Here is a 17,452-nt window from a genome sequence, read left to right on the forward strand (position 1 = left end):
GCCTCTACCGCAAACCACGAGGTTTCATTTGCTGTGCGGTGAGCCCTGGCAGGAGGGGGTGGGGTTGTGCTTGAGCTTGAGACTCCAAGGGAGTTACTGGCGGGCTGCTTCTCTGCCCCAAGGGCTGTCACATGAGATGCTGCAGGACTGTGTTTCACTGGGTGTTGAGGCTATGGGAGGAATAGCGAGGTTGCCGGCTCTAGTGCCAGCTGGATGCTGTTCACGCTTGGCTCTGAGATTGACTTTCATTGGACTCAGCCAAAGCCATGTCTCTGCTCTCCCAGCGCCTGGCCAAGGCAGCAGCTTGGTGGAGGGCAAGAAGCTCAGATTCCATGCCGGCCGGATGAAAGCGACATGGCTACTAGCCCTTGGGTAAGAACATGCAGTGATCAAGGCCTCAGCTGGCATAGCAGGCTGCAGCAGCACAAAGCTCCAAGTCCCATATGGGCTTCATCCAAAGACTGCTGAGGTCCTTTAAAGCTCACAAGCGCTTCGTTATCTGATCCCTGGAGACGCTCGGTCAGCAGAACACACTACTACAGCGAGGAAGCAGCTTTCATTCTGGCTTTATTAGTGGCTACAAATACAACTGCAGACTCCTGCCGCTAGAGGTTGGGTGTGAAAGCAGGGCTACATGTTTGGCTGGAAGGGGATCTGGGACCTTCTCTTTTCCACAAGACTTTCAGTGATATTGGCCAACTCCTCCCCTCCCCCACGCCACACAGAATCATAGAATCATAGATCCTGATAGATAACAGAGCAGAGACTCTCCCATCACTGCCAGCTAAATTCCTCTAGGTAATTTATTGCTTTTAATGTGCTAGTTAATTACATAGTGAATTAAAAATGCATTTGTCAAGGTGCTTGCGCTGTCCTCCGGCTCCACAAGGAATCCTCTCCATCCAGCCCTACAGACGGAAGAAAAGGAAACACAGGTGAAAGGTCTGAAAACAGGGCTGCAGCATAGCGCTTGCACGGGGGGCTCAGTGGTGAATGGACGCAGCTCTTGGGTGGATACCCAGGAAACAAAGCAGTGCCTGTGACAGCCCCCATCTTTGACTCCAGGGACTGAACTGGGGACCACCAGAGTTAAGGTGTGAGTTAGAAAGCTAGGCTCTCTAGCTAGGGGCTGTCACAGACTCATGTCCTCTGGGGATCGGGCACCAAGTTGAACATCTAACACATGCTAATCAGTGGGTTGCAACTGAACAGAGGTGCCAGGACGTAAGGGGCAGCATTCAAAGCTGGCCAGAGCATGACTGGGGCTCTCGGATGTAGAATGAAGTGTGAATCTGGCTATGTTCTTGAGTACGCTAGCTCTGGTGTACCAAGGCTGAGAGAAGGCATGTGACTCTAGCCACTTTCCTGTGGACACAGATTCTGAATCACATGGGCTGGAGGAAGGATGCCAGCCCCAGGGATGCAATGGGAATCCAGGAAACCAGGGCCTAGGATGCTAGGGCTGGCACAATGCAACATGACCATTAAGAGAAGCCTTTACCTGAGGTTTACTTGAATGTGTGACTCTCAGTACCGCCCCGGCCAAATCCTGCAAGAGAACCAGAACGGGGTCATTACCACCTGAGGCTTGAGGCAGGGAGCAGGAACCAGTGCCACGGCGGGAAGAGCCCTTGGGCCAATGAGACAACTGCCTCTCCTGCTGACCCATATTTCCTCAACTGTCTGTAGCCGTCTGTCGTTCTTCTCTTACACCGATTGGCAGCTCTTTGGGGCAGGGGCTGCTGTGTTTGTGCAGCGGGGGCCTGATTCACAACAGGGATCCAAGGCACTATGCCAATATGAATAAGAGCGAGTACAGTGAGAGACATGCCTTCCAGTGTCCTGGAACTGCCACAGAGCACAGAGACCAAACACAACACCCAAGCTGGGGGGAGGACGATGACCACAGCCTGAATATTCCCAGGGCCATGAGCCAAAAGCCTAGGAGACACCTCTGACAGCCCAAACCATGGCTTTAGATGGGACTTGGACAGAGCCGTCTGCAATACGACATTTCAAATGGAAACCACTCACACACTGGGGCCCAACTTCCCTCCAGATAGAGAGGGAAACACTAACTTGGGTACAGAGGAGCTGAAACGAGAGTCAGAGCCTCTAATAGCTCGGTCACGAGCTCAACGTGGCCTGTGGCCAGCAGTGACCCAGTGCACTAAGGGCTCAGAGCCAGGCAGCAGCCTGTGTGAAGTGGGGCATGGGGTCCTAGTCCCTCAGTGGCACAGGAACCCAGGTCACAAATGTAGGAGCACTAGCTAGCTGGCCCAGTGTTGTCAGCCTCAGTGGAAAGGGCAAGCAAGGAGCTCATGGGCTGTGGGCTGAACTCCCTGCTCAGCAGGAGCACGCTGACAGGAGGCAGGCCCCAGGGAAGCCAGCCCCGGAGCTGCTCCTGCCATGCCCATCCTCTGCAGACGCAGAGGATTTCAGTCTCATCTTTAGCAGCAGCAAATTCATGTTCAGATGGCAGGGACTGGACTAGGAGACCTCTTGAGGTCCCATCCAGTCCTACAGGTCTATTTAAAACCTGTTCATAGTGTAAGGCCCCTCCCTACAGAATGCTGGAAGTGAACAGCCCCGCTGCTGGTAGCCCGAGCCCTGGCATGGTCTGTTAGAACTCCAGCCCTACAAGTGCTGATTAGACCCAGCCCACAGAGCATTGCAGGGGGCCTACGTGCGGGGAACAGCGAGTGGCTTTTCCCCCCAGGGGATTGGTTCCAAAGAGCAGGAGAATCAAAAGGGGAAAGGAGCTCAGCCCTATAGCCATGGAGTTCCTGCCTCAACAGCCCGGACAGCACTCAGCCCCTGCGTGGCTGTGAAAGGGACTGGGGTGTGAGTACACGTTACCCAGCCTTGTGGGGCTGTTCACAACAGCTCGCTCCTGCTCCCCCTCGGGGAGTCGCTGCTGAAAAGGAGGCTGGGAAATGACCTACCTGCCTGCCCCTTCCCCGCAGGCCTGCAGACCAGGACAGGGAGCCATTTGAGGGCAGCCCAATGGCTGGCACAAGGTGCACGGGAGCAGTCCTGGCAGAGACACTGCCTCCCGTAGGCGCAGCTCCACCCCACCCCAAGGCAAGAGCAGCAGGAGGAATCAAGGGTGATGCATAAAGAGGCCAAGTGGCACAAAGGGTGTGGAGTCCTCCTGGAAAGCCAGCTCCAGATGCCAAGCATTGAAAACCAGGCCCAGGGGAAGGGCTAGGACAGGACAGGGTGAGCGTGGGGCTAGCAGCCTGGGAGGCAGCTGCCTACCCCTGGTGGGGAACATGCCTTTGTTACGGGGTTACTGGGTGATGGCTTCCCTCTTATCAGGCACCTGGAAGCAGTGAGCTGGGGAAGGGACTTGAGATCAGGGCACTAAGGGAAGGAAACCCCTGTTGTGTGTGGGAGGAACATGGTCACCGTGTGGGTTATCTTTCAATTTACCCTCCAAACCAGCTGTGCGGAGCAGTCTGCCCTTCTCTCTGCTGTCCCAGAGCTCAGGCTGCAGCCCAAGCCAGAATGTGTACACTGCAATTAAACAGCTATTAGCCCAAATCAGCTGGCACAGGCCAGCCATGGGCGTCTGATTTTTGTGTAGATGTACCCTCAGTGCTCTCCTTCCCCGCCTTGCCCCCACAATCCTACCCAGGCTGCATACTCAGGAATTAAGGAATCTGAACTGGTGTCATCAGGGTTCCAGCTACTGATGTGCTAGCCCTGCCCTGGCAGCAGGACTGCAGCTCCTCTGAGCCCACTGAGGTGTCTTGGGGGGATACAAGTGGGTCCCATCCTCCAGAGACTGAGGATGCTGCTAGAAGAACCCTTTGCCTAGCGGCAGGAGGGGGCAGACTACAGTCACTCCTGACTCTAGTTCTCCCACTAAATGGCCTGGCGCAGCCTGGCATTTTACCCTTGTAGCTTCTAGAGATAAAGAGAGGGATTCCATGTTCCCAGCCAACCCACATGCTGACAAGCAACAGCTGCATAGCTCAGCCAGGGGTCTGGCTGCCTCATTGTCCAGCATAGCCCACTAGCTGCTGTTAAGGCTTAAGTCAATAACCTGCTGACTTGGAAAGGCATGTAGATTGTAGATGACACTTCACATTACACCCCAGCAGCCACAGAGTGGATGGCGGGGCAGGAATTCAAGTGGAATTCCACAGCCTCTAGCATTGAAGCCACATCAACAAGCGCATTCAGCAAATCACATTCCAAAGGAGTGCGTACTGACGTACTGAACCTGAAACCAAAGAGCTGTGGGGACTTTGGGTGGCGGCAGCAGAGAGGGGAGAATTCAGACCTGAAACTCAAAACTTTCTAAAGCTTGCTGAGTAGCAGTGTCTGGAGCCCTACAAGTTTTGAGATTCCTTCTCCTCAGCATTCTCATCTCTTCGAAGCCTCTAAGATATTCTGGCAAATTGCATGGGCTTGTGGGTTTTCACACCCTTCAATCTGTGACTACACGGCTGGGTTGGGCAGCGAGGCCGGCCTGTGAAAGTGTCCATACACCTTCACACTAGAGTGCCTCACTACAGTGAAATGTCCAAAGCACTTAAGTTGACTCGTGCCATGTCCAGATGAGCAGGCCCATTTGTGCCATCACTCACACTGATACAATGCCCATCAGCTCCATGGAGAGTTACACCTGTGCAACAGAGGACAAATCTGTGACCGTAGAATCCGAACACGGGGAGGGTGAGATTTCTTCCAAACACTCAGGGCACGTCTACACTACAGCGACAGTTACAGCGCTGCAGTTGTGCTGCTGGAGCACTGTAGCGTAGATACCTCCCACAATGACAGGAGGGGGCTTTCTGTTGACGCAGGCAATCCACCTCTCTGACTGGCGGTAGGAGAATCCCTCTGTCGACCTAGCCACCTCTATATCATGGGTTAGGCTGACCTAACTACAGTGGTCAGGGCATGAAGCTAGCTCAACCTAAATTGTAGGTGTAGGCCAGGCCACAGCATTGACCTAACTCTGCTCCTGCTGAAGTAAAAAGCAAAACTCCCATTGACTTCTGAGCTGGGCCAGCGCTGAGACCTCTTGAGACCTTTTGAACATCCTACCCAGAGAGAAACCACAGTGCAGATCCAGAGGAGCACCTCTCCGGCCGATGTGACTGGAGACTGTGAGAGACAGAGCTTCTGCTCCAAAGGCCACAATTCAAGTTTGAGGCAGTGCCTATAAAGAGGTCAAGGGAAAGTTGCCCGGCCCCTGGAGAAAGGGGAAGGAGGCGTGAGTAGATGTCGAAGGGTGACTGCACACAGGAGGATGTGGGCTGACAGCCTTACGAGTGGAGATTGTGAAGGGGAGGACAGGTGTAAAGTGTAATGGGTGTAGGTGTATTTAGGGGTGTGCACATGGCTCTAGAGGTTTGCCCACAAGTTTAGGAACATATGGGGGAAGACAAGGGGCTAAGGGGGAGTGGCTGTGGGGAGTGCATGGGGGGCTTGTGAGCTGGGAGTTCAGGCAGGAGTGGCTATGGATGGACACAGGGGGTGTGTGTGTGCGCATGGATCTGTGTGCTGGAACATGCGATCATGCTTCTGGGCAAGAATCCCAGGAGACAGACACCATCAGTCCCAGTACCCAATATCCCACCCCTCCCTGCTGGAAGCCCCAAGCATGGAGAAACTTACCTTTGGGTCCAAACAAGGCAGAGTAGCACGGCTGGTTGCAATAGGGCTTCCCATCATGCTGCAGAGAGAGAAGAGACTCCTCAGTGCCACGTTACTCAGGGCAGTCTGAGACAAGCAGGCACCAGGAACTGGGCACCAGGCACTAGGCCCACTCTTAATCCTGTGTGTATGGAGCTAGATTCACAACTCCTGGGCCCTGCTCTCTTGTCCCAGCTGTGTCAGTGACCTCCCCTACTGCCTGCCAGTCCTGTCCTGGGCCCTGCCATTGTTCTGCCAGTCACTCCGAGTGGAGTCCTGACCTCATTACAGCTTTGCTAAACTAAAGAAACAGCCACGTGCCGAGAGAGCCAAATCAGAGCCTCGTCTAAGGTTCACTCACGTTCCTCCTCACCTGAGGCCTGCTCTGGATAAGGCTAGAGCACCCTGCGCCACCCAGCCCACAATCCTAGTGACATTCTGCCCTGTTACACACAATGGAGAGTTCCCTACAGGACTTCTCCAACTCAGCAAATCCCGACTGCAGGGGACCTGGACTGGCCCAGTGTCCCCGCCCTGTCAAGTTAGTTCAGTTACTATGGCACCCCGCTCACTGGGCTAGCTGTATATCTGAGCTATGGCAGCCTGGTGCTGGCAAACCAGCCTGCCTGCACACACAGCAAGCCCACAGCTTGGAGCTGGCTAATGCAGAGTTCTTGCTACTTTGAGGCAGGGCTCCCAGGTAGTCCTATATTCCATGGAATCAACCAAAGAATTAACCCCTGCTGCAGAATCTCAACTTCCCCTCTTTTAAAATTCAATTTCTGGCCCTCAAGTCTGAGAGCTGAGTAACTGATGCAGCAATGGCTGCTTGCATCTGCAGAGCACTTGAACCAATAGCTCCAAGAGCTGTGAACTCCCCGCTCATCTCAGGCAGGGCCCCATGGACCCTGTGATTCTACAGCAGTGGAGCTTGCCATTGGCCCCAGGATGCCACGGAATGCAGCCTTCTTGCCCTGGCATTAGCTGTTTTGCTGCAGCCAGACCCCCTCTGGCCAGCTGCAACCTGCCTCTTGCTCTCCATATTTCCCCACAAGGGGGAGAGGATTTTATTGTGTACAGCACGTGCACTAGGAGTCCAGCTTGCAGCCAAGGAGCAGGGAGAAGCCAGAAACATCGGCTGGGCAGCTAGGTGGCCTGGAGATCCCCCAGCAGTCCAGGCCCAGGGCAATGAGCTGCTGAAGCTTGCTATAAGCTCCCTGCTTCCAGGGGTGAAGGAGGGTCTGAGCTGGACAGCACTGCAGTAACAGAGGCCAGGGGAATAGAGCCAGGCTGGCTGGAGATAGGGTGACCAGATGTCCTGATTTTATAGGGACAGTCCTGATATTTGGGGCTTTTTTTATATATGGGCTCCTATTGCTCCCACCAACCCCTGTCCCAATTTTTCACATTTGCTATCTGGTCACTCTAGCTGGAGAGTAGAGTGAGAACCCCACCCTCAGAAATAGCCAGCAACAATTTGTACCTCAGTGAGCCTTACAAGTCTGAGCCTGTGCAGTGAGTGTGTGTGTGTGAGGGGGATGGGAACGAGGGTACTGCATGGTGCGGGGATAAAGTCATGTTGCTGCAGAATTTCGGAGCTGGGACTGTGAAATATGGGCCCGTTGGGCTGTGGAGTACCTGGGGATCCACTTTGCAAAGGCAGGGTACACTATGCTGCCGCCCACAGGAAGCAGCTGATTAAAGGTTCTAGACAAGTCTCTCCTACATGTTGGAAGATGCAGCTAAGAGTTACAGTGACACAGAACTGGTGGCCACCTCACCCCTTACCTCAGCATGGCCGCCTGAAGTCAGGGTCTTGTTGCATTTCTCACACTTCAAGCATGGTCGATGCCAGTCTTTCCCCAGGGAGGTAACCTTCTCAGCTGTCAGAGAGCGGAAACAAAATAGCACCATTCAGGAGGCTGTGATGGGGCATATCCACCTCACACCAAGCCAGCAAGGTTTGGAGAGCTGCTGTGGGCTCTCAGCCACCCCGCTATACCTGTACTCGCTGTCAGGTAATGGAGGGGCTGTTAATGAGGGAAGAGAACCGCTCAGGAGCTGGCTGGCCAGAGAGAACAGTCCTCTGTGCCCAGCCCAGCCCCTCTGCAGAGACTGCTGGAGCCCTCCGGAGGAAGGTAGGGCTGGCACAGGACAACTGAGTTCATCTTCATGACACTGCTTCTTTGCTTTGCTATGTAAGGACTCTGGGGCTGCCTGTGCAGGCTGGGACAGGCCAGAGACGTGTAAGGAGACTGACACAGGGAGAAGATGCCGCGGCGGAGGTGGGGAGCTACCTCAATAAACTCTGTGGACTTTTGCACCCTACACACTTCTGTCCTGTCATTTGTCCTGGACCCAAACAGTGTGGTCACTGTAAGAGTTCTATACATCGAAAAATGCCGTGTGTTCCCAAGGATTAAATCCAAAAGCTACTGGGGCATTCCTCATTCCAGCTTTCAGGGGGGCTCACTCACTGTTTGACACTTGCTTGTCCTGGAGGGGGACTGCCAGTTTTCAAATTCAGACACCTATACTGCACTTGCAAAATAAATAAAAATCCATGCAGCTGGGGGGGGGGGGGGGAAGAGAGCAGAAAAACAGGCAATAGCATGCGTAGTACTTGCTCTGCACACACAAAAGCATGGTTTGCACAAGCATTTTTCACACAGGCTTGGGTGTCTGATTTCTAGACAAATTATTGCCAGTCGGAAGATTTGAGCTCTGAAGCGCCTGCTGCATCATTACCTCCCCATTCCTTTCTGGAAGGGCCTGTGTGTCTCCATTTGACATGGATTCATTACAGTTCATGTTAAACCTCGTTCAGATGGGGAGACTTGCAGAAGGAAAATGGCAACAGAGTCAAATTTAGGGAGCACCAGAGTACAGCCAGCCCTAACCCAGCATGGACTGCCCTCCTCTAGTCATAGGATATCAGGGTTGGAAGGGACCTCAGGAGGTCATCTAGTCCAACCCCCTGCTCAAAGCAGGGCCAATCCCCAATTTTTCCCCCCCCGATCCCTAAATGGCCCCCTCAAGGATTGAACTCACAACCCTGGGTTTTGCAGGCCAATGCTCAAACCACTAAGCTATCCCTCCCTGAAATTGTGTAGAAATTCTTCTGCACAAGTTGGCATCTGACCTTGAAAACCATCTGTGACCTCAACTGACACTGGTTACAATAATCCCTTAAATTCCAAGGTAACGACAAACTTAAGATAGGCCCAGAGGCAGCTACAACAGGAACAATGAGGTTACTCCCCTAGTCCAGAACAGGTTTACATTAAGAACGAACGAACACAGGATGGAATTTAACTACAGCACAAAGGATGTAATTTACTAAAGAGGCTAGTGTGTTCTTTCTATTAGCAGCTGCACTCCCGGATGTGTATTAAGTGATAACGCTGAGCTTTCCACAGGAACCCTTTCAGTGCCAAGACCTTCGAGTGGATTTTCCATGCCTGAAAAAGGCAGGGATCTGAGATCGGGGACAAAGATTTGGGGACAACCAATACCTCTCCATTCTATGCTCTGCTGCTTCAGCACAGTGCTGGGTGAGGAGTGTTGGTCTGCCAGGGCTTTGGCATTACACCACCTTTCCTGGGTGGGCAGGGAGCCCATGACTTAGGAGTAACCATTAACTCCAGGAGAGAAGTGATCACTAGAGAGGGGATCTCAAAATGTTCCTATCAGGCAGGCCCCACATCACAGACACCAACATCATGGCGAGAAATGGCACCTTTGTTTGTAGCTCCAACAAGCGGGCTAGGGACTATCTGGGGAAGGGGGCATGAGCCCAAATCCTCTTTATGAAAAAGCCTTATAGAATTCAGCGGGGAGGAAACTAACAGGGTTACACTGAAATTAAACACGGTTCTTTAGAAGTTGTTCTAAAAGGCTTCAGAACCTGACAAATTTCAGTAAGGCTTTTTACAGCAACTCCTTGGATCTCTCTTAGATAGTAACAGAGACTGCTTATACAAGACCAATGTTACTGCTGTGATCTCAGACATAGGAGCTTTCAACTGATTTTGGACTCTCCTTGGCCTTTGCATTAAACTCTGTCTTGTACAGCTGAGGTCATATGACTAACTTCATAAAAATAACGAGGAGTCCTTGTGGCACCTAAGAGACTAACAAATTTATTTGGGCATAAGCTTTTGTGGGCTCAAACCCACTTCGGATGTGTGCAGTGGAAAATACAGTAGGAAGATACACACAACATGAAAAAAATGGGTGTTGTATAACTCTCGTTATAGTGGGTATCGCAACATCCTATACAGCCAACAGGGAAAGATTAAGAATGACCTCTCAAAACTGGAGACTCTCTTAAAAAACCAACTTTCCACACAAACTTCCTCGTGGCTGGACTTTGCTTCTCTACAAAGTGTGTGTTTCTGTAAAGGAAAAAGGACACTAAACTCTTGTTATAGTGGGTATGGCAACACCCATCTTTTCATGTTCTCTGTATTTTCCACTGCATGCATCCGATGATGAAGTGGGTTTGAGCCCAAGAAAGCTTATGCCCAAATAAATGTGTTAGTCTCTAAGGTGCCACAAGGACTCCTCGTTGTTTTTGCTGATGCAGACTAACACGGTTACTGCTCTGAAACCTGTCTTCATAAAAATAGCACTTCCTTGCTCAGACTCATTCTCTAAGTGCACTTACAAAACCACATCTTTCACTCCTGTTAGCCCTGCAGGGCTAGACCAGCTGTGCAAGTGACAGCTGGATTCTTTTCTGAGTTGATCAACTGAATTAATAATGATAGATTGAGAGTATATAGTGTTTATGCCCAGAGATGTGCAAACCAGAACAAAACCAGCCTGACTTTAGACCCGGGGGTTTTAGGTGCCAACAATTCTATTAAAACCTTTTTTTTTTTTTTTTTTTTTTTACTAGTAAGCTTAGCAAATGTTACCTGGAGTAAATGAGCTGCCATAGACGTGAAACTTCACAATGCCAATTTTAGTCACCATTCTGAGAACTGTGCTTTAAGGGGAGGTTTACGCCTTGTTTACACTGAGGAAACTTACAAAAAATTCCCATTGGTCCTACCACCACTTTATTGAAATGGGTATTAGCACCAATGGTGTAGACAAGGCTCTTGCCACCAGGACTGATTTTTACTTCCTTTTGGTTAAATCTATTGAAAGTAAGGTTTCAGAGTAGCAGCCGTGTTAGTCTGTATTCGCAAAAAGAAAAGGAGGACTTGTGGCACCTTAGAGACTAACCAATTTATTTGACCATAAGCTTTCGTGAGCTACAGCTCACTTCACTGGATGTAAGTAACTAAAATGGTGGTAAAAATGCGTTCAGCCATCAGAATCTTGTCTATACCTGGCCTCCAGCCAGTGCTAACCCCAGGTCAGGATTCTTTAGTAAATTTCTCTAGTGTAGGCACTACCTTAAATGACAGGCAAATATGAATGGATGGGGAAACAGTTAAGTCTCCATCAGAAAGAGCTGGAACGTACAAACTCTGGAATTCTTGCGTTCTGAGCCATTCCCTGTTTTGTTTTGTTTTTCCTGGCACAGTAGACAGAAAAGTATGACACACCCCACAAGCAAACCAGAAATATAAGACAGAGAAACAAAAAAAATCAATGTGTTCCCAGTCCATGGCTTACAGATTTGATAAATTTTAAAAAAATAAAGTAAAGTACTTATAGGGCCAGCATCCACTTCCAACTCTCAGCAAAACACAACAGAATTTTTATGCCAGGGACATGGGGAAACCAAGAGATTGGGGAACTTCTGTATGTGGTTTTAGCAGCTGGAGTTAAACAATTTCAGCAAAGGTTATTTCTAGGACTAGCTACCCAAAGCTCTTGAAATACACCCATAGCAGGAAGGGGGATCATGTCACCCAATTAAGTACTCTCAGTCAGTACAGAAATCTGCGTCTTTTGGGGAATTCCTTCCAAATCAGGGTGCGGTCATCCATCTGCTCCTTACCAAGGGCTGAATCCAACACCCAGGGGAGTCAGTAGAAGTCGGGTCAGGCCCAAAGTCTGTTCAAGGCATGTAGTGATAGTTTTAAGAAAAACAAGCCTTACAGATGCATGTCTCCTCTGCACTGTAACCTTATAACAATAAGATATTCACAATTACATGGTGCCCTCTGTTACGCCCAGGTACTCATGACTGTGATTGAAGGCAGAATTTGCTGTTCAGAATCTAGCTAATTTCCAATGTAAAGTTTTTAGGAACCACTTTAATTGATCCTGTTGTTGGACTCCGGACTGGAGCGTCCAGAGTCTCTTGTGGCTCACACCCTGCCCATCCAATGTGTCCACCTTAAGCAAACAGCTATGATGAAGCTGAGAACAGCACTGTTGGAACAAAGGACCAAAATATTAGCTTGGAGGGAAGGCTTACAGCCATGTTACACAGCGCCTCTGAACCACGCCTTTACTGATTTGCCTCAGTGCCCATCAAATGGTTTAGAGACAGTCAAAGCACTGAGGCTCCATGTTAACCTATTCTGTTCAGTGGGGCAGACAGCCTGAGAGAAAAGGGCCTTGGTAACAAGACGTCTCAGCACAGAAGAAAACAAAGAGGGAGTAAGTTGCAGTGGGGGAGGTCTAGGTTGGACATTAGGAAACACTATTTCACTCAGGGGGCGGTGAAGCACCACAATGGGTTACCTAGGGAGGTGGTGGAATCTCCACCCTTATTGGTTTTTAAGGCCCGGCTTGACAAAGCCCTGGCTAGGATGATTTAGTTGATGTTGGTCCAGCTCTGAGAAGAGGGTTGGACTAGATGACCTCCTGAGGTCTCTTCCAGCCCTAATCATCTATGATTATAAGTTGCAGAAGGATCTCCCAGAGCAGCTTTTCAGAGGTGTCCATTTGCACACACAACTTAGTGTTGTAAGTTCTCATATGTACGTTGGTGACTTCTGAAAGACCTGGCCTCTGATTCATGGTCACCCTTCATGACTAGCAAGTGGTGCAAACCATCACCGTTCACCCTTAGGAGTGGAGCAAATAATTGAGGTTTTTGGTCTGGTGGCCAAATTGAAAAATTCGCTTTGTTTCTAACAAATGGATTTCCTTTTTGGTTTTCTCACCAAAACAAAAAAACACCAAAATTGAGTTTGGGTCAAATGAACTGTTTTGAAGATGATGATTCAAAACAAAATATCCAAATTTGCAAAATGAACCATACTGACAATTCCAAAATTTGTTTTCAAGGTTTTTTCAGCTGAAACTATTTGCTGAATTTGACCTGAAGTCACGAATAGATTCAGTGCCCTGAAAAATGCATTTTTCAGCAAGTTTCCTGTCAGTTCCTCCCTCTTCCTTCCTGTTTCCTGTCCTTTCAGACTCCCAACAGCCAATTCTAATAATTACAAGCAACATCTAAACACCACACCTTGAACTGGTGTAAATGACCACACAAGGCACAGGGACTGATGAACTGAGCCCCTGATATAAAAGATCTGAAAACAGGTATTCGTTGTTTGACATGTTTGCCTCTGGAACCAAATGGTCACTGACAGTACAACTTACTGCCAGAAGAATCCTCTTTAGATGTTAGACAAAAGATACACAATGGACACAGCTTAGATGGAAACATCTCAGAATCAAAAACAGATTTAGTGTTTAATACTAAAATATAGCCCATCCCTCCCTTTTAGAGGTCAGCATATCTAACCACTCAGACCCACACAAACAACTTTTTATTTTCTATGCTATCTTCTTCCCACTGTTTTCTCCAGATCTTCTTCTTCTTTCACCCCCAAATTACAATCTTGTGTCCTAGACACAACTTCCCAACTGTTACACTTTTATATTTGCTATTGTATGGATGGCTGGTCTTGCAAAACATATGGCAAGAACACTATTTTAGATTTCTCTACCAAACCTCAACAACACACAGCCCTCACCAAATAATAATGTACCTGTCCAACTGTTCAGCTAAAATGCGCAGCTGAACAGAGAAACGGCAGGACCTCTTGCATATAGAAATGTATACGGTTTCACTCATTTTATAGAACACAGTGTGGTCTTGGATTCTGAAGATTTTTTTTCCCCACTGTGTAGAAAGGAACAGGAGACTTCCTTGATGATGGGCAGCTATATAAGAACATATGTATTTTCACTGGCTTTGGATATTATCTCTCAACAGAGATCAGAAATTGTATCAGTCTGTGGACTCAGAATCCAATGGAACAGTATAAAAGCACTACAATGAAACAGTTTTAAAACTACAATGGAAACTCCCCCCATCTTAACCGTGACTTATGTGCTTTGTTATTTCTCGCTAATTAACCAGGAAATCTTTGGTTTTCTATGACTATCGTTTATACCAGTGGTTCTCAACCTGCATCTGTCTTGCAGCCCAATCAGCAAACAGCGGTGGCCCATGTAACATCCTCAGGGCCATAGAGGTAGCAAACATATTGAGTGGGTGTGGCCCATATAACACATAGTGGGCTGCATAAGCAGCCCACACTGGTAAATAGGTTGAGAACCACTGGTTTATACAAATGGGTTGCCAGTTCCTCTAGCCATTAGTAGAGATCTGAAAGCTTAAGGGGCATGGGCTATCGGGGGGGTGTGAGGAGAGGGGAATTAATTACAAAGAACTTTTTATTAATGATGATTTGTAAAGAGAACTTGGTAGGTTTTGAGAGCGATGCCTTCCTCACTTGTAAAGCATACAGCTGTTTGCAATAGTTTGCTGCTGTTCAAGTCTCCTTACTCGTAGCTGGGAGGCATGCAAGAGATCCATAAATCAGAGCATCTTCCTAAGGCTGCAGGGAGGCCCAGGGAGAGGAACCCTGCTCGGACTCCTCCTCCCACCATGGCTCTGCACAGCTTCCGAGCCAGTCAGCCTTCCCCAGCTCTGCCCGCTCAGAGCCCCTGAACAAGGGGAGAGGGGGCAATGCTTGCACTTGATGTTAGCAGGAATCTGTGCAGCCCACACAGACCAGCTCAACACGCGAGGACCAGCACTAATGCCGGTCTGCCAGAACCCTGCAAACCCAGCTCCTTCCAGGCTGCATGGAACCCCTGAGCCGTGCAGGCAGACGGGGGGGGGGGGGGAAATGGGATTTGAGCCCTTCTCACAGAAAGCGGGGGTCCTCAGATCAGACGGCTTGTCCTGGAACACTGATCTCCTTCCACACAGCTGTGCAGGGGGAGGCAATGACAGCAGCCAGCAGCACTGGGCATGAACCAAACACCAGCTGCAGCAGCGTGTAGCCAGCACAGCCTGGGTCCCAGCCGGGGGCAATGGCCTCCCCTGCCCCACCCATCTATGCTGCTGCCAGGGTGCTGGGCTGTGCCTCAGCGGGGAGCCAGGTACCAGGGAGCCCGCAGAGACAATGGGGGGGTGCAGGAGGCAGGGCACCCCTATTGAGAAGCTGCGTTCAGGGTCAGGCAGCTGGGCTGTATCCCTGCAGGGGGATAGGAAGGTGGGTGTAGGAGCAGAGGGGTGGGCAAAGTCTCTGGCCACCCCCGCAGAGCTCTTGTGCCAGGGAGCCCATATAAAGAGGGGGTGCATCTGGCAAGGCACCCCATGGGCACAGGCAGCCACAGAGTCCCTTGCACCCCCAACAGGGAGCTGGGTGCCAGGCATGCTGTGGGGAAAGGCGGGACAGGGAGGGTGCCTGGCAGCCCCAGCAGGGAGCTGTGTGCAGGAGCAGGGCACCCCGTGGGGAAAGGCGGGACAGGGAGGGTGCCTGGCAGCCCCAGCAGGGAGCTGGGTGCCAGGAGCAGGCACCGCATGGGGAAGGCGAGGCAGGAGTAGGCAGGGTGCTTGGCAGCCCCAGCAGGGAGCTGGGCGCCAGGAGCAGGGCACCCCGTGGGGAAAGGCGGGGCAGGGAGGGTGCCTGGCAGCCCCAGCAGGGAGCTGTGTGCAGGAGCAGGGCACCCCGTGGGGAAAGGCGGGGCAGGGAGGGTGCCTGGCAGCCCCAGCAGGGAGCTGGGTGCCAGGAGCAGGCACCGCATGGGGAAGGCGAGGCAGGAGTAGGCAGGGTGCTTGGCAGCCCCAGCAGGGAGCTGGGCGCCAGGAGCAGGGCACCCCGTGGGGAAAGGCGGGGCAGGGAGGGTGCCTGGCAGCCCCAGCAGGGAGCTGGGTGCCAGGAGCAGGCACCGCATGGGGAAGGCGAGGCAGGAGTAGGCAGGGTGCTTGGCAGCCCCAGCAGGGAGCTGGGCGCCAGGAGCAGGGCGCCAGGAGCAGGGCGCCCCGTGGGGATGGCGGGGGCATGGGCAGGCGAGGCGCAGCACCCTTACCGAAGTAGACCTCCTTCTGGCAACGCGGGCACTTGGGCATGGTGGCAGCTCCGCAAGGACCAGGCTCTCCGCTGACTGCTCGAGCGGCTCTGCGGCCAAATGCGGCCCGCGCCGGCAGGGTCACCCCCGAGGCCCCGCCCCCCAGCTGTGAAGCCCCGCCCCCGAGCTGGGGTGGCGGCGCGGGGGGAACCCTGGCACAAGGGCAAGGGAGGGGAGACAGGCGGGGCGGAACTGCCCTACCGGGGCGGAGGGCTGGGGGGTGAGACGGGAGGCAGAAGCGCTGGGCTCGGGGTTGGAGTGGAGTGGAGGCGCTGGTGGACAGAGGGGGCTGGGGGGCATCCAGGTGCATCTCCTCTCCTGGCCCCAGTGTCTTGTTGATTTTTGCCCCACGCTCTTTCCTAAACTCAGGGGCTCCCCACATTCCTGCCCCCAGCCACCTGCTCCATGAGTCCTTCAGGACATTTGGCCCTTGGGAGCCGAGAAGCAGCACACTTGGTGTCAGGCCCCCAGACTGGCGCAGATTCGTTGCCAGGAGCTCCAGAGCTGCCCTGGCGGAGCAGAGACGGGGGCATTGCGGCCACAGTGGGAGCTAATCACCCACTGCCAGGGCTGGATTACCCAATAGACAGACTAAGCATGTGCTTAGGGCACCAGCAAAGCAGGGGGCAGCCCAAAAAAAAAAAAAAAAAAAATATTTTTTTTTTAAAAAAATTTGATTTGATATTTCAAAAAACCATCAAAGTAGTTGTCATGGGAAAAATCAGAGCTTTACTAGACTTCCTAACACTCCACTACACACTCTTCCCCCGTTTTTCTGTTCTCTTTTTATCACTTATCCCCACCTAAACCAGGAGGGCGTCCTACTAACATAGATCGAAATAATGTGAGGAAATCAGATCCTGTCACGTATTGCAATAAATTTATGTTTTATTATTGATATATTCTTCTGAGTTATACGTACTTGATTCGTGGTGTGTGTGTGTGTGTGTGTGTGTGTGTGTGTGTGTGTGTACACAGACACACACACACACACACAAAAATATTGTACATTGTGTAATTATTTTTTTTTAAGCTCAGATAACTGAGATAAGGGGCAGGATGAAACATAACCAACTGAGTGGAGCACAGAAACAAACTGGCAGAAGAAAAGAAAAAACTAGTGACATTTTCCAAAATCTCCAAAGCTGACATCATTTTTCAAAGCAAATCCAACAGAAGCAACATCTTCTTTCAGTAGCACAGACACCGTTCCAAAACCTGTAGCTGTTTCAGCGACTGACCCTTCCTCTATTGGTGAAACAAACACCATTCCAAAACCTGTGGATGTGTCCGAGACTGTAACTGATCATCCTACTCCTGGTGGTAAAACAGACATTGTTCTAGATGCACCCAATGCACCGCTACAGACTAGGGACCGAATGGCTAGGCAGCAGTTCTGCGGAAAAGGACCTAGGGGTGACAGTGGACAAGAAGCTGGATAGGAGTCAGCAGTGTGCCCTTGTTGCCAAGAAGGACAATGGCATTTTGGGATGTATAAGTAGGGGCATAGCGA

The 17,452-nt window shown here is 51.1% G+C and overlaps 1 protein-coding gene across 1 annotated transcript; it reads right to left on the bottom strand.

Annotated features, from left to right (window-relative positions):
* Window positions 1–550: 550 nt before the first annotated feature.
* On the bottom strand, window positions 551–16,030 carry CRIP1 (cysteine rich protein 1). Its single transcript, XM_077825053.1, has 5 exons — window positions 15,901–16,030; window positions 7,441–7,535; window positions 5,635–5,692; window positions 1,502–1,549; window positions 551–908 (listed from the first exon to the last, which is right to left on the bottom strand). Exons 1-4 carry the CDS (start codon window positions 15,938–15,940, stop codon window positions 1,509–1,511), a joined length of 234 nt encoding a protein of 77 aa, XP_077681179.1. The 5' UTR covers window positions 15,941–16,030; the 3' UTR covers window positions 551–908; window positions 1,502–1,508.
* Window positions 16,031–17,452: the final 1,422 nt, after the last annotated feature.

This window comes from Eretmochelys imbricata, chromosome 8 (assembly GCF_965152235.1).
Source record: "Eretmochelys imbricata isolate rEreImb1 chromosome 8, rEreImb1.hap1, whole genome shotgun sequence".
In the NCBI taxonomy this organism is placed as follows: Eukaryota; Metazoa; Chordata; order Testudines; family Cheloniidae; genus Eretmochelys; species Eretmochelys imbricata.

Coding starts and splice junctions, on each gene's coding strand:
- CRIP1 (XM_077825053.1), bottom strand. CDS start 15,940: ATGCCCAAGTGCCCGCGTTGCCAGAAGGAGGTCTACTTCG. Junction 7,536..15,900: donor CCAGAAGGAGGTCTACTTCG/GTAAGGGTGCTG, acceptor GCTCTCTGACAG/CTGAGAAGGTTACCTCCCTG. Junction 1,550..5,634: donor TGCCTTGTTTGGACCCAAAG/GTAAGTTTCTCC, acceptor GTTCTCTTGCAG/GATTTGGCCGGGGCGGTACT.